General features: G+C 64.8%; 1 protein-coding gene across 1 annotated transcript; it reads left to right on the top strand.

Moving 5' to 3' along the window:
* Nucleotides 1-1,473: 1,473 nt before the first annotated feature.
* Nucleotides 1,474-20,617, top strand: PPIL2 (peptidylprolyl isomerase like 2). The gene is made up of 20 exons (XM_051973291.1): nucleotides 1,474-2,230; nucleotides 2,809-2,858; nucleotides 4,098-4,143; nucleotides 4,368-4,430; nucleotides 4,899-4,950; nucleotides 5,960-6,011; nucleotides 6,389-6,480; nucleotides 7,026-7,115; nucleotides 7,598-7,673; nucleotides 7,841-8,001; nucleotides 8,743-8,818; nucleotides 9,722-9,828; nucleotides 13,282-13,371; nucleotides 14,009-14,042; nucleotides 17,683-17,800; nucleotides 19,371-19,427; nucleotides 19,534-19,606; nucleotides 19,919-19,981; nucleotides 20,071-20,210; nucleotides 20,371-20,617. The coding sequence occupies exons 1-20, from the start codon at nucleotides 2,199-2,201 to the stop codon at nucleotides 20,462-20,464; spliced, it is 1,566 nt and encodes a 521-aa protein (XP_051829251.1). The 5' UTR covers nucleotides 1,474-2,198; the 3' UTR covers nucleotides 20,465-20,617.
* Nucleotides 20,618-20,888: the final 271 nt, after the last annotated feature.

Raw genomic sequence — 20,888 nt, 5'->3', positions numbered from 1 at the left:
GTGTATGTGTGTGTACGTGTGTGTGGCCCAGGATCAGGCAGGCTCCTGGAGAAGGGCTGAGTGTGAGCCCTGGCTCCATCTCTTTCTAGCCATCAAGTTCCACTCAGAGAAGCCTCAGTTTCTTCCTCTGTGAAATGGGATAACAACGATCCCTCACTGCTCCCCCCAGTTCCTTTTCAGAAATTGTGGGAGTCAGTTCTGGGCTCTCCTGAGGGTTCTCGGATTTCCTCCGACCTCCCCGCTGGCCGCTGTCTCTGCCGGGATGCATGGCGGAGGCTTTGTGCGGGAAGTCTCCCAGAGGCCTTAAGCTCGGGCCCTTCTTTCTCCGCAAGCCCTTCCCCTTCCCCAGGTCCTCAGCACCATGGAGAGCGCCGCCAGCCTCCCAGTCCCTCGGCTCCAAGCCAGATGTTGTCTTCAGCGCCTCATCCCCCCCTTCCCAGCCAATCAGGAGCCTAGATCACGCTGCCCCGCCCCTCCCTCCGGGATTAAGGCACCAGCTGCCAGCCTCCCGCCTCCCAGGCCGTCCTCCACTCAGCTGTCTTGGCTAGGAGCTTAATAAAAGGGGGTTCACTTCGTGAGAGAAGCAGGAATCACCCTCCCCGCGCCCCTCCCACTGGGGAGAGGGAAGGATGGGGACCGAAGCGCTCCGCCCCCTCTCCCACCTGGCTCTCAGCGAGGCACAGGGTCCTTGGGGGCGGGACCGCCATTCCTGCCTAAGTCCCGGATGCTGCCCAGACCGCCCCGCCTCCTTTGCTGACCCCAGAGTTAAACGCAGTCCCCCTCCCCCCCATAAAGGTGCCCTTTCTCTGGGGACTCCTCGAGGCAGCGGCTCGCTCCAAGCCCCGGAACTCTGGCCGTCGGAGCCCAAGTAGAGCCAGCAGGGGGAGGGGATGAGCTTGAGGGGCTCCCTGGGGACCCCACGATAGGGAGGCTTCAGTGCAGCCCCAGGAAAAGGCCTTTCTTACAATTTACCGTTCTTACAAGCCGGACAAAGTGCAAAGGACTTTCTTACACTAGATCCGAGCGGCCCGGCCGCCTCCCAGTCATCCCCGCAGGGAAAAGAGCTGAGCCCGCCCTCGCCTCCTCGGACCTCAGGGTCCTCAGCGGGAAATTAAGGCGGCGGCGGCGGCTCCCAGTGTAGTCGGGGCTTCCCTGGGTCAGCCCTGTGTCTTATACTCCCGAGTTCTTCTCGTGTCCACGACGGCCGGGGAACCAACAGAGACGCCCCGACGTGGACAAAAGCGCCAGGAGAGGGACGGGGAGACTGGGCCCGGGGGGGGGGGCGCACACAGGGGAGCGGGGTCGGCGGAGCAGAGCAGGTCACCCCTGGGCCCGACCTGGGGCTCTCATAATGCACGCGGGCGGCTCCCTCTGGCTCCCACACGGGGGGGGGGGGGGGGGGGGGAGGAAGCGCGACTTCCTCCGGGCTCCTTCCCTTTCACCTGCCCGGCTGCTCGGCTGTGGAGCTGAATCGGATCGATCGGCTGCCCAGCAACTGGGGCCGGCGAGGAGCGAGCTCTTTCCCCCTCGGGGCTGCAGAGGCCCCATTCCTCAAATAATGGCTGGAGATGAGGCCCTGGATTCGAATCCCTGCATTTGCCACTCACTGCTTGCGCGTCCTTGGACAAGCGTGCCTCAGTTTCCCTTTCTGTAAAAATGAGGGGATTGAGTGAGTCATGCAATGGAGGGCGCTGGATCTGGAGCCAGAGGGCCCGGGTTCGAATCCCTGCATTTGCTCCGGCTACCTTTAATGTCATCGGACAAGCCCGCCGCAGTTTCCCCATCTGTAAAATGGGGGGCTTGCACGAGAGGAGCCCTGATGTCCGGTTCCTGTGTCCCCGTAAACTTTCAAGTTCTTCCCCGGGCAGATCTCCAGGGCTCAGGGGGCGAGTTTCGGGGCCCATGCTGCAGTATCACGAGATAGGCTCTAAACGCTTACTCTTCAGAAGAGTTTCACAGGGGGTCCAGCCTCTTTGGGCAAGCCTTCTCTGCGCATGCTCCGTGACGCCGCGCCCTTCCCCGCTGGACTACAGTTCCCAGCACACCCGGGACTTCCGGAGGGATGGCCGGAAGTTCCGGAGGCGTCCCGGAAGTGGGGCTGCGCGGGCGGCCGGCTAGCTGCCTGTGAGTTTCTGCCCGGAGGAGGCTTGTTCGGATCCCGCGCTCGGGGCTGACCCGGCCCGGACCCCGCCGCCGCCATGGGGAAGCGGCAGCACCAGAAAGATAAGATGTGAGGGCCTGCCCGGCCTCTGCGCGCGCGCTCCGGGGCCCCGGGCTGGGGGGCTCCCGGGCTGGGGGCGGGGCGGGGCCGGAGCTCAGGCCTCCGCGGGGGGAGCGGGGTTTGCCCCCGGTCCCGCAACCTCTGCTTTACAGACGAGGAAACCGAGGCACCGCAGGCGGCGGCGCGTGACCCTGGGCAAGTGGCGGCCCGCCGGAAAAGGGGCTGTTCTACCTGGGGGGTGGGGGGCGAGCTCTGGGACCCCCGGCCTCAGGGTCTTCCGTTGGCGCGGCGTCTCCCCCCCCCCTCCCCTTGGACCGCAGGCTCTCCCAGGGCAGGCTCTGGCTGCTTCCGGCTGGGGTCTTCCCTGGGGGCGCTGCAAGTTCTAGAGCAGGGCTGGGGTGTGCAGTCCAGGTCACGGAGGTCCTGGTTCTAGAGCAGAGCTAGGTCCTGCAGCCCGGGCGTGGGGGCCCTGGTTCTAGAGCAGAGCTAGGTCCTGCAGCCCGGGCGTGGGGGCCCTGGTTCTAGAGCTACGCGGCTCTGGCCGCAGGGGCCCGGCTCAGATCAGGTGACGCCGCTGTCCCTTCCAGGTACATAACGTGTGCCGAGTACACGCACTTCTACGGGGGCAAGAAGCCCGGTGAGTACCCAGCATGCCCCGCTTGCCCAAGGGCTCGGGTCCCACCCCCTCTGGCGATCTTGGGCGGCTCCGGCCCGTTCCGGGCCGGGGACGGGCCCCTCTCCGGGCAGTCACTGCCGGCGCGCACTCACTGGGGCCTTGCTGGGCGCGGGCCCTCGGTTCGCCTCTGGGGACGCGGGAGGAGCCAAAGGGCCGTCCTGGGGAGCTCTGAGGGGGCAGCCTCTGCAGGCACAGGGGGCGCACTTCCCAGCCTGCCGAGGGGCTCCAAGGCTCGGCGCCCGCCCCCTGCCCTGGGCTCTCTCCAGTTCTTCCCCCAGTGACGCGTGGCTCGAACCGTGGCTCTCCCCCTGCAGTGAGCCTCGGTGGCTCCCCACTGCCCTGCAGGGAGGCATAAGCTCCTGCTCGGCTTTTAAAGCCCCCGGCCGGTGCCGGGTTTCCTGCCTCGTCTCTCCCTCCGGGAGCTGGGCCGGCCTGACTGGCCCCGGGGTTCGGGCTCCCGGTCCCTCAGCTCCCCCCGCTGAGCCTTTGTCCTCTCGCCTCTCCCCCTTTACACGGTGTTCCTTCTCCTCTGAGAAAGGGGGCGCCCTTCGGGGCCAGCGACCCGTCCGTTGTTTGTGCCCGGCACACAGTTGGTGCTTAATCAGTGCTTGCTGATGGCTGAGGTTGACAGGTTAAATCGCTCGGGCCCCGTGGGCAGTAGTGGCCGCGGCCAGACTCGAAGCCGGCTCTCCCGGCCCCCGGGACCCCGCGCGGAGCCATTTCGGAGCCGGTTTTCTGCCAGCGCGAGGCCCGGCCGGCAGCTTCTGTGCTGTTTTTCAGTGCTTTGCATACAGTCGGTGCTTACTTTGTGCCTGTGGCATCCTGTTGCTCTCAAGCTAAAGCACGAGAGAGGATCCTAGTCCCGGGCGGGCAGAACCGCAGCCGGCGAACGGGGGGAGGGACTTCCGAGGTCTCGGGGGGGGGAACGGCCGAGCCGGGATTCTAGGGGGCCCCGGGGCCGCACGTCCTTCCGGCTGTTGTAGGCAGCGGGGGCCCCAGATGGTGGGGAGAGACCCTTCAGGCCCAGGGCCGAGTGAACTGGGGGGGGGGGGAGATGGAGGGGGAGCTGGGCTGACGGGGGGTGGCTCTATCCCCGTCTCTCCCTCTCCTTCCTGTCCCCCCCCCCCCCCATGGAGGGCAGCCCGGGTTGGGGGAGGTGTCCATTCTCCCCGTCCCTGACCCCCGTTTCCTTCCGCCTAGATCTCCCGCAGGCTCACTTCCGCCGCTTGCCTTTCGACCACTGCAGGTGAGCTCTCCTCCCGGCGCCCGGGTCAGGGAGCGTCCGCTCGGGCCTCGGGCCCCCGACTCTCGGGTTCGGGCACAGATGAGACAGGATCTGGGCCCCGGGGGCTGGGGGGGGGCACAGGCGGCCCCTGCCGGGCTCTGGCCTCCGCGGGCATCCGGGGCGGGGGGCCCGACCGGGGGATGGTGAGAGGACTCCCTCCCCTGACTGCCCCGTGTCCGTCCCAGCCTGTCGCTGCAGCCCTTCGAGTACCCGGTCTGCACGCCCGACGGCGTCGTCTTCGACTTACTGTGAGTGTTTCCCCCCCCCGGCTCGGGTTTGGCCCCTCGGGGGGTGGGGCCCCTGCGGGGGAGGAGCCACAAGGCCCTCCGGGGGGCTTTGAGCCCAAGCCCCCTTTTCAGTTTAACCGCGAGCCCCGTGGGCTCCTTGACGGCCGAGGTCGGCGGCCCCGGGTCGGCAGCTGCACCCGGGCTCCCTCCCGGACGCCAGGCCTGCTCTCCCTAGTGCCGTCGGCCCCCGATCATGGGGGGGGGGGGGAGGAAGGAGGGGGGGCATGCCGGGCGCAGCCAAGGCCCTCGGGTGCTCGTTGGCCGACAGCTCTGACGCCCTGGGCGCCCCCCCCCCCCCGGGGCTTCTGCAGTGACAGTGACCTGCAGGGAGTCGGGGGAGGGGGCGGGGGGGGGGGCGGGGACAGACATCCCCCTTCCCAGGGGCCCGAGCCGCGCTGAGCCGATTTCCTTTTCCGTCTCTTCCTTCAGGAACATCGTGCCCTGGATAAAGAAGTACGGGACCAACCCCAGCAGCGGAGAGGTGGGTGGGCGGCTCCTCCCCCTGCACACGGACCCGCTGCCCCAGCCTGCCCCCTCCTCCGCTCTCGCTGGCAGTCCGTGCTCTCGTCTCCCCGGGGCCACCTCGACGGGGAGCTTCTCTCTGCCCCCGCGGCCTGCGTGGCCTGGTCCCTGCGTGTGCGAGCCACGGGCCTGGGGAGTCGGCGCCCCCGGCAGCCCCGGGGAGGTTGGAGGTCGGGTCCCTCCCGGCTCCAGGCCCAGCGATGGGTCAGCCTTAGTCAGAAGCGCCTGCTGTCGCCGAGCCCCGGCCAAACCCTGAGGGGCAAAGGGCAAAAACAGCCCTCCCCTTACTGGGGGCTGGGGGGGGGGGGGGAGTGCTCCCGGAGGGGCCAGGGAGCACGGGAAGGGAGGGACACAGGTCAGAAGGTCACGCAAAACGGCTTTAATGAGCCTTTCTTACCTCCCCTTCCATCTCCCCTGGGGGTCAGCCCCCGGCTTCCTCCCGCCCCGCGGGTGGCCCTGAAGGCTGTCGGGGTGGGGGTGGGGCGTCCCAGAGAACGAGTCCAGGCTCCCACACACCCAGCGCTGGGAACTTGGCCTTTGCCTCCGTTTTTCCATCTGTGAGATGGGTGCCATGGTGCCCGCCTCTCGCATCCTTCACTGCTTCCTGCAGCGCCGGGCACGCGGTGCTCAGTTGATCGATTGATGTGCTGGGCATCGGGCAGGAGGCGGGGGCGGGGCTGGGACCGAGGGAAGCAGTGCCTGGGCCCGTCCGGAGTCATTCTCGGAAGCGGGGGGGGGGAGGGGGGAGGGACCCTCGCAGCCACGGGGCGGGGACGGGCCCTTGGGGGCTCCCGGAGGAGGGCGCTCTGCCAGGGCCCAAGGGGGGAGGGGGAGTTTGTCCGGAAGGCCAGTGCAGGCCGGAGGCCACTAGGTGGTGCTGGGGGAGGAGCGCCCTTCTCAAGGTCAGCTTGCTGTAAGTGGATGCGCTGCAGCTTCCCGACTTCGGGTCCTTTTGCTCGGTCTTTCAGAAGCTGGACGCCAAGTCTCTGATCAAACTGAACTTCACCAAGAACAGCGAAGGTGGGTGGGCGGCTCTCCTGGCGGGCTCGGCGTCCGTGTGCACTGGCCCGGGCGCCCGAAGGGAAGAGCCGCGGGAGAGAAGCTGCGGCCCGGGAGCGGGATCCGGGCGCCCCGGGAGGGCTTCCTGGAAGCGGGGGGTTTTGGGAGGAGAGAATGGGGGTGGGCAGCCCTGCTGGGGCCTGGCGGAGGCGGACTCCAGAGCAGGAAGTGGTTGTGAGGCGACGAGGCGAGAGAGCCGGGTCTGGGGCCTCGAGGGGCAGCCAAGGCAGGGGGGCTTTTATCGGGGGCAGCAGCAGCTCTTCCGCAGGAGTTCAGGGAGACCCGAGGGGAGGCTGGGACGGGGCAGGGGCCGGGCCTCTAACCCCGCCTCTCTCCAGGTAAATACCACTGCCCGGTGCTGTTCACCGTCTTCACCAACAACTCCCACATCGTGGCCATCAAGTCAACCGGCAACGTGTACGCCTACGAGGTGGGTCTGCCCCGGCCACAAAGGCACCTCCCTCCCAGAGGGCTCGCGAGGTCGGGGTGCTAAAGCCCTTAGCGCGGCGCCCCCACGTGGCGGGGCTCGAGCTGCCCCGGCCTCCGGCCTCCTCGTAGAAGGAATGACCTGATCCGGCTCCATCCGGTCTCTGTGCCAGTGTTGCCTTAACACCGGCTACCTCCAGGTGGCGCCACGCAGGCGCAGGGTTGACGTAGAGCCCGCCCTGGGACATTCCGGGAACAGAGTCCGCGGGGGCCCCGAGGGACCGGGACCGCGAATGCCGAGGCGTTTGTTCGCCGCCTCGTTCCCGTCCCGGGCGCGCTCCGGCAAGGCCCCCCCAAGGCGGCGTCGCCCTTCCCCGTGGTCAGGGAGAGACCCGCGCTCTGCGTCCGTCCCCGGCCGTGGGGGCTCCCGCCAGGCGCAGGGAGGGAGCTCGGGGCCGGGGTCGGTGACCCTCAGGCCAGTCGCGCCCTCTGCCCGCGGGGAGGCCGAGGGCCACACGGGGCCTTCCCTGACCTGTGCCCTTGTCTCAGGCCGTGGAGCAGCTGAACATCAAAACCAAGAACTTCAAAGACCTGCTGACGGACGAGCCGTTTTCCCGCCAAGACATCCTGACGCTCCAGGTCAGAGCCTCCCCCCCCTTCCTCTGCTGGGCCAGCGCTGCCCCTCCCCTCTGGGCCTGCGTTCTGGGGGGGGACGTGGGGGCGGCAGTTACCGTGGGCGGCCACTGGGGGGCGCTGCGGCCCCGGGCAAGGCCCCCGGCTCCCAGAGCTCAGACTGGCCTCCGCAGGGGGGACGTCAGGGCCGGGAGACCTGGGCCTCGGTGCTCCGGTCCCGCTCTCCCATTCTACAGATGAGTAGGCCGAGGCCCAGAGCGGGGCGTGTCATCTTTCACAGCCGCCCCCCGAGCACGTGCTGATCGACTCACGTGGCACGAAGGGCACCGGCCTCGGGTCGTCCGCACCTCTGGAAGCGGGGGCTGTTCCTTTGTCTCTGGGGGCCCCGCGCTCTCCAGGCGCGTCTCGGACGGGTGGAGGCCGCGGAGGCCCCGGGTCTCGGAGGGGCGGGAGGGAGAGCCCCGGTCTCTGCTTTCGTCTCCCCGCAGGATCCCACGAACCTGGACAAGTTCAACGTGGCCAATTTCTATCACGTCAAGAACAATCTGAGAGTCCTGGACCCAGGTGGGTGAGAGCCCCCGGCCCGGGCCCGTTTCTCTGTTCCCGTCTCCCCCGGGGGGCGCGGAGGCTCCCCCAGCTCCGACCTCGCTGCCCGCAGGGGGAGCCCGGCGTTGGTGCGCAGTGACGGGCGCAGCCGGGGCTGCCCCTCAGGGCTTCCTGCCCGTTTGCAGAGGAAGAGAAGGCCCGGCAGGACCCGGCGTACTACCTGAAGAACACCAACGCCGAGACCCGCGAGACGCTGCAGGAGCTGTACAAAGACTTCAAGGGGGACGAGATCCTGGCGGCGACCATGAAGGCCCCGGAGAAGAAGAAGGTGGACAAGCTGAACGCGGTGAGCCACGGGCGCCCTCCCACGGGGCGGAAGGAGCCACCAGGGCCCTTCGGCCGGGCTCCCAGACAGACCTCCCCCCGGGCTCCCAGACGGACCTCCCCCCGGGCTCCCAGACGGATCTTCCCCCCCCCTCCCCCCCCCCCCCCCCCCGGGCTCCCAGACGGACCTTCCCCCCCGGGCTCCCAGACGGACCTTCCCCCCCGGGCTCCCAGACGGACCTCCCCCTCCCAGGCTCCCAGACGGACCTTCCCCCCCGAGCTCCCAGACAGACCTTCCCCCTGCGGCTCGCATGGACGGCAGAAGCCGGTTTTTTCTAGTTCTTGAGGGTTGAGATCAGGGAGGGGCCATGGCGGCGAGAGTTGCCTTGGAGGCTTGCGCTCTCAGGGCGGCCCCTTTACTTGGGGGGTCCTCGTTCAAATCTGAGGTTCTTCCGAACCTCTGACCCCGCCCCCGATTCCGTCTCTGTTCCAAGTTGGGCCTCCTGCCGCTGGCTCCGTGTCCCTTATCGTCCTGTGCCCCCCGCAGATCCCGGGCCCGCCCTCCAGGAGCCCCCCGCAGGCGCCGCTTCCGAGCTGGGGAGAAGTGGAGGCACAAGGCGCCTTCGCCGAGGGCCGGCCTGTTTTAGAGACGGGGAGACCGAGGCTTCTCCAGGGTCCCACGGCCCCGAAGAGTCGGGCATCTGGAAGGGCCGCCCCCAGCCCCGGCCCTGGGTGACCCTGCCTTTGTTCCTCTTTCCCCCAGGCTCATTATTCCACTGGCATGGTCAGCGCCTCCTTCACATCCACAGCCATGGTGCCCGAAACCACCCATGAAGCAGGTGGGTTCCAGGGGGTCCGGGGCAGCGGGCGGTGTCAGGGGTCTGGACAGCGGGCGGTGCCAGGGGGTCTGGGTAGTGGGCGGTGCCAGGGGGTCTGGGTGGTGCCAGGGGGTCCAGGCGGTGCCAGGGGGTCTGGGTGGTGCCGGCGGGTCCAGGTGGTGCCAGGGGGTCCGGGCGATGGGCGGTGTCACAGTGGCCCAGGGAGGGAGGCCTGGTGGAGCCTGACTTGGAGGAGTCAGACCCATGGGCCGCCACCTCCTCTCCTGCCCCTCCCCCCTTCCATCCAGACCTTGGGGTCCCCCCTCCCCTCGGAGCCTCTGCTCTCCCACATCCGGCGACTCAATGATTCTCTCTTCTTGTCCCTGGAGGGGCCAGAGTCGAGGCTCCTCAGCCCTGCCTTATGCGACCCTGGGCCGGGCCTCTCTCCCTGAAGCTTCGCTTTGGCCCTGACCCAGCTTGGGCGGCCTTGGCTCCTCCCACCCCCAGGTGCCTCCCACCTCTCCGAGCTCGGCTCAGGCCCCTCCTCCTGACGACGTCAGTCTGCGTGACCCCCTCCCCCCACGCACTTGGCTTGGTGGGGGGGTGTTTCCTCAGAGGGCACCTTGTGCCCCTCCGACCCCTGGCACGGGCACAAAGGGGAAGCCCTCGGGGAAGGCTCAATCCTTCTGGCGACCCAGGCCCGGATCATGGCGTGACCGCCTTGTGCTGTAGTTGCCAGATGGGGTGGGGGCTTCTCCTAAGGTTTCAGGGGAGCAGAGACCTTAGGGCGGGGGAGGCTGTCCCGGGAGTGGGGGGCTGCAGGGGAGGGGCTCCTCCGGGGCGTGGCTGGGGAGCGGCCCCTCCGTCCTGGGCCGCGGCGTAGAGGCCCCGGCCTCCCCTGACTCGGCCTTTTCCTCAAGACAGCCGCCATCGATGACGACGTCGTCCGCTACCGGTTTGTGAAGAAGAAGGGCTACGTCCGCCTGCACACCAACAAGGGGGACCTCAACCTGGAGCTGCACTGCGACCTGGTAGGGCGCCCGGAGCAGGCGGGAGCGGGCGGCTGCGGCCTCCGTGGGAGGGCCCGGACGCTGCAGAATCCCAGGGCAGGGACCGCGGTGGGATTCGGACCCTGGATCTCCAGGCCTGCCCGATGAGGGTAGAGGAAGGGGCCCCTCGCGCCCGGGCCCTGCACTCGTCCGCTCTGGGCTCGTCTCGTGTGTCCGGGGGCCCCGGGCCCCCTCCCAAACCTGGCTTCAGCGGGTCCCGGCCTCGCCCCGTTTCAGAAACAGACCAGGGCCGGCGGGAGAAGGGAAGGTTATAGGGATGCAGAGGCCGAGGGGCGGCCGTGACACGAGCTTGAGTCTCCCCGGCTCCTTTCCGCTGCCCTGCTGGCGCCCCAAGCCGGCGTCCGGGCTCCCTGAGAGGGGACGTGTCGCTTTCTCGCGCTGACCCCGGCGCCGCCATCTTGCCCCTCTCAAGGCGATTGCCAGAGCCCAGTTCTTTCCCGGGCCCGTGAGAGAGGTGGAAGTCCGGGTCTTTGTGGGTCCGTTTTGGAGACGAGCAGGGGGGAGCAGAGTGGGAAGTGCCCTCCTACCCCCTCCGCTTCCGGACCATGGCTCCCGCTGACCCTCTGCTGCCAGACCCCTTTGGTCCATGAGTCCCGGGGTGGCCGAGCATGGAGCCGGGTCCTCGGGGCCTTTCCCGGCCAGACGTTGCGCCCGAGGCTCTGCAGGGGGAGGTCAGCCGGCCTCTCCCGGCCCTGGGCTCCCTAGATGGGAGGACCTTTGAAGGGCAGCTCCTCTTTGAAGCCCCCGTCCCCCTGCCCCCCTTCCATCCCTCATCCAGCCCCAGGACCAGCCCCCCGGCTCCCCTGCTTTTCACGTTTCCAGCCAGTGAACCTTAATCAGAGGGCGAGGATTCAGCCGCAGCCTCCCGCAGGCCGGAGGCCGTTCCCGGGAGCTTTAGGAGACTCGCCCCGGCCTCCGCGTGGGCCGCCCGGCTCCCCAGCTGCCTTGTTTACGGGGGCCGAAGGCTCCTCGCTGACATAAAGGCGGCGTTTGTCCTCCCGCCTTCGGTGCCTTCGGCCGGGCGCCCTCCCGGCAGGGCGGGGGATGGGCCGCCATCTGGCCATGAGGTCATCCTGCCGGACACAGATGGGGGAGGCGGCGCTTCTGCTGCTCCTGCCTCGTCTGTCCCTGCAGCCAGACTGGTACACGGCTCTCTGGGGGGAGCAGGAGCCTCCCCGAGCTACACGGGAACAGTTCTTGGTGCGCCGAGCTGAGCGGGCTGGGGGGCTGGGCAGGGGAGTCACCGAGTCACAGATCTGGAGAGGGGGGAGGAGGGATGTCGGGACCGATCTTAGAACACGGCCCTTGGGAGCTGGAAGGGACCGGAACATAGAACAGGGAATGTTCGAGCCAAGGATGGTGGGACAGGGAGTGTTAGACTCGGGGGCTCTGGAAGGGGCCCGAGAACAGGGGATGTCGGGGCTGGGGCGGGGCAGGCACCTTTGAGCCCTGACGCCTGGAGGGCAGCCATCCGCCCGGCAGGGTGCGACCTTGCCCTTGCCAAGGGCTTTATGTCCCAGTTTTCAGGAAGGAGGAAAAAGCACTCGTTGAGACGAGATTTGGCTGCAAGACGCCACTTTGAATTTTGTCTGAAGGACGGTTTGTGGCCATGGGGAGGCGGCCCCTCTGGTCAGAAAGGGAAGGCAGGGCCCCGGCCCGGGGACGTGACTCATCAGGCGGAGACTTCGGGGCTGGGATGGGACTGGGTCTGGCCGGGCCCTTGGCCCTCGGAAGGGGCGGGGGCTTTGGGTCAGATCCTGTGCTTGACATTTGGGGAAGTTGGCAGCGGGTCTGAGGCTCCCCCAAGACTGGCCTCCGTTCCAGCCTCTTTAAAATCCCACCCTTGGTGTCCCCTGCCCCCGTCAGGGATCAGGTGCACGGGACAAAGCAAGGCCGAAGCTGTAGGGCAGTGACGCGCTCCTCCCTTCCCCCGCTCGAGGCCGGCCCCGATTTGTCCTCACGCTGAGCTGGGCAGCCTTGCGGTGACTTCTCGCTGACGTCGGGAGCCCCGGGCCCTCGTTCCTTCCTTGGCTCTGGGGTTTGGCCGCATCGGTTCCCGTGGGCCTTCCCGTGCTGCCCTCACTCGTCTCGTTGTTTCTCCATCTTCTGTCGTGTTGGTTGTGCTTCCCCGCCCAGTGCACCTGAGGAGGCCCCCGGCCCCACTCCTGGGTAGCACAGAGAGGGTGGCTCTGCAGGGTCCGCTGGGGGCGACCCTTTCCCTGCCTTTGAGCTCATCTTCGTGGCCTCGCCCCAGTGGCCTCCTTGCCTCCTTCCCGTGGCCTTCTGGTCCCACTTTCCTTTAGGACTCGGCTCTAAGCAGCTTCTCGAGCACAGACCCCTCCTGATTGCCTCCAAGTTGCCCGCCCCCCCCCCCCCATCTCTTCTGTTCTTTTTACAGCCTCTTGCCCCTTTCTGGCTCCTCCTCGGCACTTAGTGCGGTTCTCAGGACTCAGGGGATTACACTGAATGTTCTCCCCCTAATAAAGAGGGCGTAGGGTCCTAGCAGAGCCAGTCCCATGTTGCCCATCCATCCCCAGCTCTCTAGCCCGCAGACCAGCACATAGTAGGCGCTTTGTCGCGCTCAGTGCTTGGTTGGTAGTGCAGTTTCTCGGTTACAGATTGGGGACCAGGCTGCTCCCTTGGCTGCTCCGCTTCCCAGTCGGGAGGGTCGCGGTGTCCCCCAGCCCCGCAGGCGCCACGTCCTGGGCGCCCGGCTGCTTTTTCCCGGGCCTTGGGTGGGACCCCGCTGCGGGCGGGCCTCGGCTCTGGCACTCGTGGGCAGCACAGGGTCGTGGGCTGGAGGTGTCTGGCCTTAGCGAGGCCGTCTGCTCCCGGGGGCCCGTCCCTTTGGGGGAAAGTCACAATTTAATAGCTAAGGAAAGGCCTTAAGACCCCTCCCAGCTGTCTCGATATTTTGTCCCAGCGGAGGTTTCTCAAGGGGGAAGGGGGTGAAGGGTTGGGATGACCCTTATCGGGCAGCGGCCTCGTTATGAAAGCTTTAGGTCTCATGGGGCCACCAGAGCTCCCGAGTCCCACCCCTTTACTTTGTGAAGGGGGAGACCGAGGCCCAAAAGAACCTCCCAGCCAGCGTCGGAGGAAGATTTGAGCCCATGTCCTCTCGAGGGTAGACCGCCCGTGTGACAGATGAGCTCAGAGAGTGACCTACCGGGCTCATAGAGACGCCATGTTTTAGGCAGTTTTCACATTCGAACTCGAGACCCTGGATGCTTGCCCCAAGGGCTTTCCCCGAGTTGGGCCTCAGTTTCTCTTCTGTAGCATGGGGCTGATGGGCCCTGCCCACCCCCACCCCCCAGGATGGTTTTGAGTAGAAAGGGTGTGGGGAAACTTGAAGCCCCTGGGAGTGCGCAGCCCCCGGGGCCACAGCTCAGCACGTCGTATCTGGTTCGTTTACAGACGCCAAAGACGTGTGAAAACTTCATCAAACTCTGCAAAAAGAATTACTACGACGGGACGATCTTCCACAGGTCGATCCGAAATTTCGTGGTGAGTATTACTGGGCTGGGGCGGGGCAGGGGGCCGGCTCATGCTGCCAACATTCCCAGAAGGCACCTGGCTAGGGTCCCTCGGCTGCCACTCGAGGTTGCCCAGGTAGCCTCTGGGCCTCTCTGGGCCTCGTGGTCCCGAGGATCCTTCCTGCTTCTCTCGGCCGAGTCGGGGAAGTGGGTCCGTGCCTCATTAAGTCAAGGCCTTTGGGTGGGACGCAGGGCGCAGCTTGCAATGGGCCGTCGTGGGCCTGACGCTTGCGGGCCGCTGACACGTCCCTGCCCTAGACCTCGATTTCTTCATCTGTGAGGTGGGGGGGAGAGGGAGGGGAGGCAGCTGCTGGCTTCTGAAGTCCATCGGGCTGGACCCTGCGAGCCCTTTTCCACACAAATCAAAGGCTTTACCCTCTTTCCTTTAAAGAGGAGAGGGCTTGGGCCGGGGGGAGAGGGAGGGGAGGTTGGCCTGATCTGTGGGTTATGGGCATCATCTCCCTCCTCTTGGTGCTTTGTGAGCTTACGGCGTGACCTGCGGGCAGATAGTACTTCCTGTGGCAGGGAGAGCGGAAGTTCCCCGAGGCCGAACCCTGACCTCTGCTCATCCCCTGACATCTTGTTCCTTCCTTTCCCCTTCTCTCTAGATCCAGGGAGGCGATCCAACTGGCACAGGGACAGGTACGTGCTCGCGATCACAGTGTGTCCCTTCGGTCCAGAGGCCCCCAGGGCACAATCGGTGGCATGATTGCCGAGGGTGGGGAGACTTTGAAGTCGTGGCTTTTGGGGAGTGGGGCATCGGGCCAGCTTGTCCCCGTGGTACGGCCCCTGCATTGCCTCCAGTAGCTGGGGGGGCCAGACGGTTCAGCAGCCATTGTGGGTGCTTCGGGGGGGCCGTCCCGGGGCAGAGCTGACAGGGCATGTGCCCTCGGCGGGATCCTGGGCCCGAGGCTCTGAGCGGCCCGCAGTGGGGCAGTCCCAGCGCAGATGAACCAGGCCATTCGTGAGAAAGTGTAGAACGAAGCAGGGGGCAGGGGGAGGGGGAGGAGTGGCCAGAGCCTGTGCTTGCAGTCCGTAGGTAGGCTGCAGAATCCCAGCACACGCCGCTCTCTTTCTGCCGTGGGCGATGCGTCAGCAAACCCTTTCCCACCTGGGAGTCGGCCCAGGGGGTTGTGGGTCCCTTGGGCTAGAACCATTCGTCAGCTCCCAGGAGAGATTCCTGCTCAGGGTTGGGGTGGACCAGAGGCCCGAGATCCCTGTTGACTCTAGAAATGGCCTGGGAGATCTGATAATTAAGTGGTCATCTCCAGGGAAGGAGAACTAACTCCCTGCCTCCCAGAGCCACTGGGTGTGCCCCCTGGGCAGAGCTCAAGAACACCCCAGTTCAAAAACTGCCTCATGGTTTTACCCGACAAGTCAGTCAGCCACTGTTCGCCCCCGTTTCCTCATCTGCAAAATGAGAGTAGTAATAGCACCTCCCAGGGTTGTGAGGACCCGATGAGATTGTAATTGTAAGACACGGAGCACTTGGTAAGTGCTGTGTAAATGTGGTTGTTGTTAATTGGGCCTCAAACACTTCCTACTTGCTTCAGTTTCCTTATCTTTAAGTCCCTCCCTGTTGGGGCCACATTGGAGTCCTCTGGCACCTCTGGGGGAGGGCTTGCCCAGCCCTTTACGAGGCCGCTTGTTTACTTTGGGGGCCTCCTGGCGCTGTCGCCCGCGGCTCCTAGAAGCCGTTAGATATCACACCCTGGCAAGCGATTGTAATTGGCCTCGAAGCCGTTGGCGAGTTGGGGGGACGTCTGCCCCGAGCTCGTGAAGCCCTGCCCTGGCGGAATGGGTGGATGAGAACGCCGTTCCAGTGGCCATGAAGGCGGCCGAGTCGAGCACAGGGATGCGTTTGGAGCTCGTTAAGAGCTAAAGGTGCCCCAGCCGTCCCCTGCATCCCAGTCGTTGCTGGTCAACTTGATTTTTTTTTTTTTTTAATTCTAGGTTTTTATTTTCAAAACATGCACGGATAATATTCAACATTCACCCTTGCAAAACCCTCTGTTCCACATTCCTCCCCCACCCCCAGGGGCAAGTCACCTAATACACGATAAACAGACAATTCTTCTATACTTATTCCCACAATCATCGCCTTGCACAAGAAAAATCAGATCCAAAAGGGGGGAAACGAGGAAACAAAATGCAAACAAACAACAAAAAAGATGAAAATGCTCTGTTGGGCTCCCCACTTGTCCCCACGGCCTCTCTCTGGGCCCGGGCGGCTCTCTCCGTCCCAAGTCTGTTGCAACTGGCCCGAATCGCCTCGTTGTTGAAAAGAGCCACGTCGATGGGAACCGATCGTCGCATAGCCTTGTTGCCGTTGTGCACGATGTTCTCCCGGTTCTACTTTTAGCATTAGTTCCTCTAAGTCTCTCTAGGTCTTTCCAAGATGATTGTGCTGATCATTTTTTAAAATATATTCCATAACATTCATAGACCACAATTTATGCAGCCATTCTCCAGCTGATGGGCGTCCGCTTAGTTTCTAGTTTTTGGCCACTACAAAGAGACCTGCCACAAACATTCTGGCACATCCAGGTCCCTTTCCCTTCTTTAGTATCTCTTCGGGGTATAAGCCCAGTAGAAACACTGCTGGATCAAAGGGGATGCAGAGTTTGATAACTTTTTGAGCATAGTTCCAAATTGCTCTCCAGAATGGCTGGATGTGTTCACAATTCCACCCACAATGCATCCGTGTCCCTGTTTTCCCACGTCCCCTCCAACATTCCCCATTATCTTTCCCTGTCATTCTAGTCAGTCTGACAGGTGTGTAGTGGTGTCTCAGAGCTGTCTTATTTTGCATTTCTCTCATTAATAATGACTTGGAGCATCTTCTCACATGACTAGAAATTGTTTAAATTTCTTCATCTGAAAATTGTTCATACGGGACTTCTCTCCGGAGACTCTGCAACTCTGCCTAAGTCACGTGATCACCCCAGCGTAACTGATCCTCTTAAAAAACGAAGGACGTTCATTTCTTGTGGCTCTTGAGAATAGAGTGAGAACACGCTTCTAACACGCTTTGCACACAGCGGGCAAACGATAACCGCCCGGGCACTTCCAGTAGCCTTGGATTGGGAGACGGCAGCACATCCAGAGGGAGCCGCGGAGCCCGACCCAATCAAAGCAGAGCTGTTTAAGCTCGTTTTGTTGCTCTTTGTTTGCTCGTGGCTCTTTCCCCTTTGATCTGATTTTTCTTGCGCAACACGACAAAAATGGAAATGGCTTTAAAGGGATTGGCTCCGTGTAGCCTCGATCAGATTATTTGCCATCTTGGGTGAGTGGGAGGGAAGGAAGTGGTGGGGGGGGGTTTGGAAACTTTACAAAAGAATGTGGGAAACTATCTTTACATGGATTGGGGGTGGGGAGGGGGAAATACTATTGGAAAAAAGAACAAAACGCTTGTTCTCTTTCCCTCGGAGTCTTGGAACAAAGAACGGAGGCTCTCCCACTCTGGACAGTTTATCGGGCTGGGGCCCGGAATGCTCTTTATCCGTCATTCTGACTCGACCTCCCTGGCCTCCTTTAGGTCCCACCCAAAATCTCCCCTTATTGCAGGGTCTTTCTGTTGTGTATTTTTTGTGGCTCATCCGTGTCCCCATTTGGGGTTTTCTTGGTGCAGACACTGGAGGGTTTTGGCCATTTCCTTCTCCAACTCATTTACAGATGAGGAAACATGCAGACGGGGGGCGGGGGGAAGTGACCGGCCCGGGGTCACGCAGCTAGTGAGGGTCTGGGGCTGGATTTGCGCTTTGGAAGATGCCTCCCGTCCCTGGTCGCTGGGCCCTGCCCGGGGTTCTCTGGATTAGCCGGAGTCGGTCTCTAGCTTGTCTCTGCACAAGAAGGGGAGCTTCCCGAGGGCGGGGCTCGCCTGGTTCCTGTGTCCTGCCCGGGACGGCCGGCCCAGCAGCGGTCACTGCTCTGCAGTCCGACCTCGCTGGGGAGCAGGACGTACAAAAGAAAGACTGCCGATGGTCTGGGGGGTGGGGATCTCACCCTGCAGTCTGCAGTGGCTCCCTGGGGCTCCTCAGCTGGGCCCCTGCAACCGGCCTTGCCCCTCTTCTGGCCGGCTTCGCCCACGGAGCTGCAGATGCTTGGCACAGGGCCTGGCAGAGGCTGTGCTCGTTTTGCCCAGAGAAGGCAGACGGGCACATGGGGAGGGCAGCCCAGCTCGGGCTCTCTGGCAGCGGGTGCACCCTGCGTCCTGGGCAGCTCTGGTCAGCGTCGGGGCCCGGCCAGTGCCCTCCCCACATCTGTGCCCTTGGTCTTTCAGGGGGCCAGTCCTGCTGGGGGAAACCCTTCAAAGACGAGTTCCGGCCCAACCTGTCCCACACGGGCCGAGGCATCCTCAGCATGGCCAACTCCGGGCCCAACTGCAACATGTCCCAGTTGTGAGTCCAGCCCCTCGGGGTTCGGGGGGTGGGGGGCCAAGGTCACTCCTCCCTCGGTGGGAATCGGTGCCCGAGACCTCTCGGCAGACGGCCGCCCTCCACCTGGGGGCCTTCCTCCCAGAGCGAGCCTGAAGCCCCCTGGCAGACGTAGGCGGGCCCCCTCGGACCCTTCTCTTCTCCCGGCCAAACGTGGCCCCTTCCTCCCTCATCCTGGGGCCCTTCATCCAGAAACCCCCTCCATCTCCCCCGTCCCCCTTTCCCTTTCTGTTCCTCTTCTGGCCTCTGACTTCCTGGTCCCAGCAGTGTCTCTGCTCCCCATCTGGGAGGGTGGGGTCACAGGTCAGGGGTGAGAGCTGTGGGGCCGGGGTCACGGGTCAGAGGTGAGAGCTGTGGGGCCGGGCCGCTCTCGGCCTCTTGCGTGCGGCCCCGGGGGTCTCTGGGCTTCCTCGTAGCCCTGACCCTCTCGGCCTCGGTGCCGGTTGGGCCTTCCCCGGGGGATAGAGGCCCGATTGTTTGTGGCCCACAAAGGCCGTCTGTGCGGGCCCTGGCGGGGCGTGGTACCGCCGGGCGGGGATGGAGCCCGAGGAGGGCGGGGCCTTGCTTGGGGTCACCCAGCTTGAGCAGAGATGGTTCCCAAGATGGCGACGTCTGTGAGCACCACTGCTCTGTTGGGGATGTCGAGCTCTCCCTTAAATACGCCCCCCTTGGACTCCTCACTCCCCGGGACCCTCCGAGAGGGCACCCCCCAACTTGTGCCTCAGGCCCCTTTTCTGGGTGTCCCCTGTCCTCTGGCCACAGCCCCATCCCCCACCACCCACCTTGATCATCCCCTACAGCTCACTAGGCGCCCCACAAAACTCCAGAGAAAATGAGCAAATGTGGGGGGCCCCAAGTGGTGACATGGGGGCTTGCCAAGAGGGGGTCAGAGTCTGGCCGGTGTCCAGAGAGGGGCCAGGGCTGAGCCTGGGGGCGAGGGGAGCTTCCAGCCCGGGGTCAGCTCGGCCCCTGCATTTCCTTCCTGCTTTGAGCCGCCCCTTCTCTTAGGCCCCGAAGGCCCTCCTTGGGGGGAATGGGCCTCTTGGAGCCCCGCAGCTGGGGGAGGGGCTGAGAAAGATCCCTCTGGCTAATCCTGCCTGACCCCAGGGAACGCCCCCTGCCCCCTCGGCCAGCATCCGGTGACCGGGGATCCCCGCCTCCGCGGCGGCTCCTTCCGGATTGCTCCCCAAATTGGGGCTTCTCCCAGGCTAAAACCAGCCTGGGCCAACACAGAACCAGGACCCCTGGTAGAAGGCGGGGGGCCCGAAGCGTGCATTTTAGTGCTGAGGGGTGATGGCCCCCAAATTGGGAAGGGATTTGGGGGGTCTGTGGCTTTCACGGGCGGACGGCCACGCCACGCCCCGAGCGCCTTCGGTGTCCCCTTGCTCTGGCCCTGCCTCTTACAGGCCGGGGCCCTCACCTACGAAGGCAGCAGCTGCCATCCCAGGCTCATCAGGGCTGTCCCCGGGGGGCTGGGGGGTCACTGCGGGTCCCCACTTTCTGCCGAGGCCCATAAGCTGCCTCTCGTCTCCAGTTTCATCACGTTCCGGTCCTGCGCCTACCTGGACAAGAAGCACACCGTCTTCGGGAGGTGAGGTCCCGGGGGAGGGGGGCCGAGGCTCCCCCTGCAGATCCCACTTTGGGGGGTCCCCGTGGGGCTGCTCCACCTCCTCCCTCCACGGTCTCTTCCTCCACAGAGTTGTCGGTGGCTTTGACACCCTCACAGCCTTGGAGAACGTGGAGAGTGACCCCAAAACTGACCGGCCCAAGGTAACGGGAACCCCAGTTTGGGGAATTTCCAACTTTCCAGCTCGTCCCCCACCTGGGGGAGTCGGTCCTAGCATTTTGAGGCCGTTGCCCCTCCCCTGACCCCGGATTCCCCCCTTCTGCCTTGAGGCCCCGTGAGTGGGGGCTTCTCCCCGTGGGGTCGGGGAGGGAGGGACACGGCGCCCCCTTTTGTAACCTGTCTGGGGCGGGGGAGGTCGCGCTCTCCAGGAGGCGGCCCCGCTCCCCCCGCCCCCCCCGCCCCCGCCCGGACCCTCCTCGCCCCCCGGGTCTTACTGCCCCCTCTTTTGTCCCCAGGAGGAGATTCGAATCGAATCCGCCACAGTCTTTGTGGATCCCTATGAAGAAGCCGATGCTCAGGTGAGGGCCCCGCCCTGCTCGCTGGCCCCGCCCCCTGTGGCCTGGTCCCGCCCCCCGCCCCGGAAGTCACCCCGCCTCCCTTGTTGCAGGTTGCAGAAGAGCGGGAGAAGACCAGACTGGAGGAGGAGGCGCCCAAGGTGAAGGCCAAGGTGGCCGCCTCCAAACCCGAGAGCTCGGGGCCTCGGGCTTACCACCAGGGAGTGGGCAAATACATCTCCCCGGAAGCCACGTGAGCGCCCCCTTCTGGGGGGGGGGGGGATCTGAAACCAGCAGGCTGCTCCCTTCCTGAGGAGGGGCCCCTGTGGGGGGAGGGGGACTGAGGCACCCCAGGAGCCCATCCCTCGGTAGCTCTGGCCCTCATAGCCATCGTTCTTTCCCTTCTGTCACAGGAAACGAGCCGCGGAGGATCAGCCCTCAACCAGCGCCCCCGTGGCCGTCAAAAAGAAACCGGGCCGGGGCTTTGGGGATTTCAGCTCCTGGTGACGCCGGCGGCCCGGGATGGGCTCCGGGGAAGGTCTGGGCCCCGTCGGCCTCACACAAATCTGGACTCGGGGGCGGGCTTAGGGCAAGGCCTTTGTAGAGACCAAGGAAAGGGGGGGTCAAACCGAAATAAAGCTGGACCCTGTTTTGGCTGCATGTCCCTGCCTGCTCTTGGCCCCAGAGTTCCTTACGCCCCTCCCATTCTCCCCCCTTCCCAGCCTGGGCCATCCGGGACTCCCTTGGACCGGGCCAGAGCCGCCCATTCTACACAGGGGTGAGGGGCCTAAAAGCCAGAACCGCTCCAGAGGTCGAAGGGCAAGTTGGAGATGGGGCCTCTTTAAAGATCTGCTCCACGGAGGCCACAAGATCAAGGCAGGGCTGACTAGTAAAGATCAGACGTCCTAGTGGGCCACAAGCCCAAATGAGC

This window comes from Antechinus flavipes, chromosome 1 (genome assembly GCF_016432865.1).
Source record: "Antechinus flavipes isolate AdamAnt ecotype Samford, QLD, Australia chromosome 1, AdamAnt_v2, whole genome shotgun sequence".
Classification (NCBI taxonomy): domain Eukaryota; kingdom Metazoa; phylum Chordata; class Mammalia; order Dasyuromorphia; family Dasyuridae; genus Antechinus; species Antechinus flavipes.
Note: the sequence above shows the minus strand (reverse complement) of the source record. Positions and strands in the feature narration are given on the sequence as shown.

Excerpts from the sequence above, each read along its gene's own strand:
- PPIL2 (XM_051973291.1), top strand. The coding sequence starts at position 2,199 with ATGGGGAAGCGGCAGCACCAGAAAGATAAGAT. Across the intron at positions 6,012-6,388 it reads CTTCACCAAGAACAGCGAAG|GTAAATACCACTGCCCGGTG; the intron begins GTGGGTGGGCGG and ends GCCTCTCTCCAG. Across the intron at positions 19,607-19,918 it reads CCAAAACTGACCGGCCCAAG|GAGGAGATTCGAATCGAATC; the intron begins GTAACGGGAACC and ends TTTTGTCCCCAG.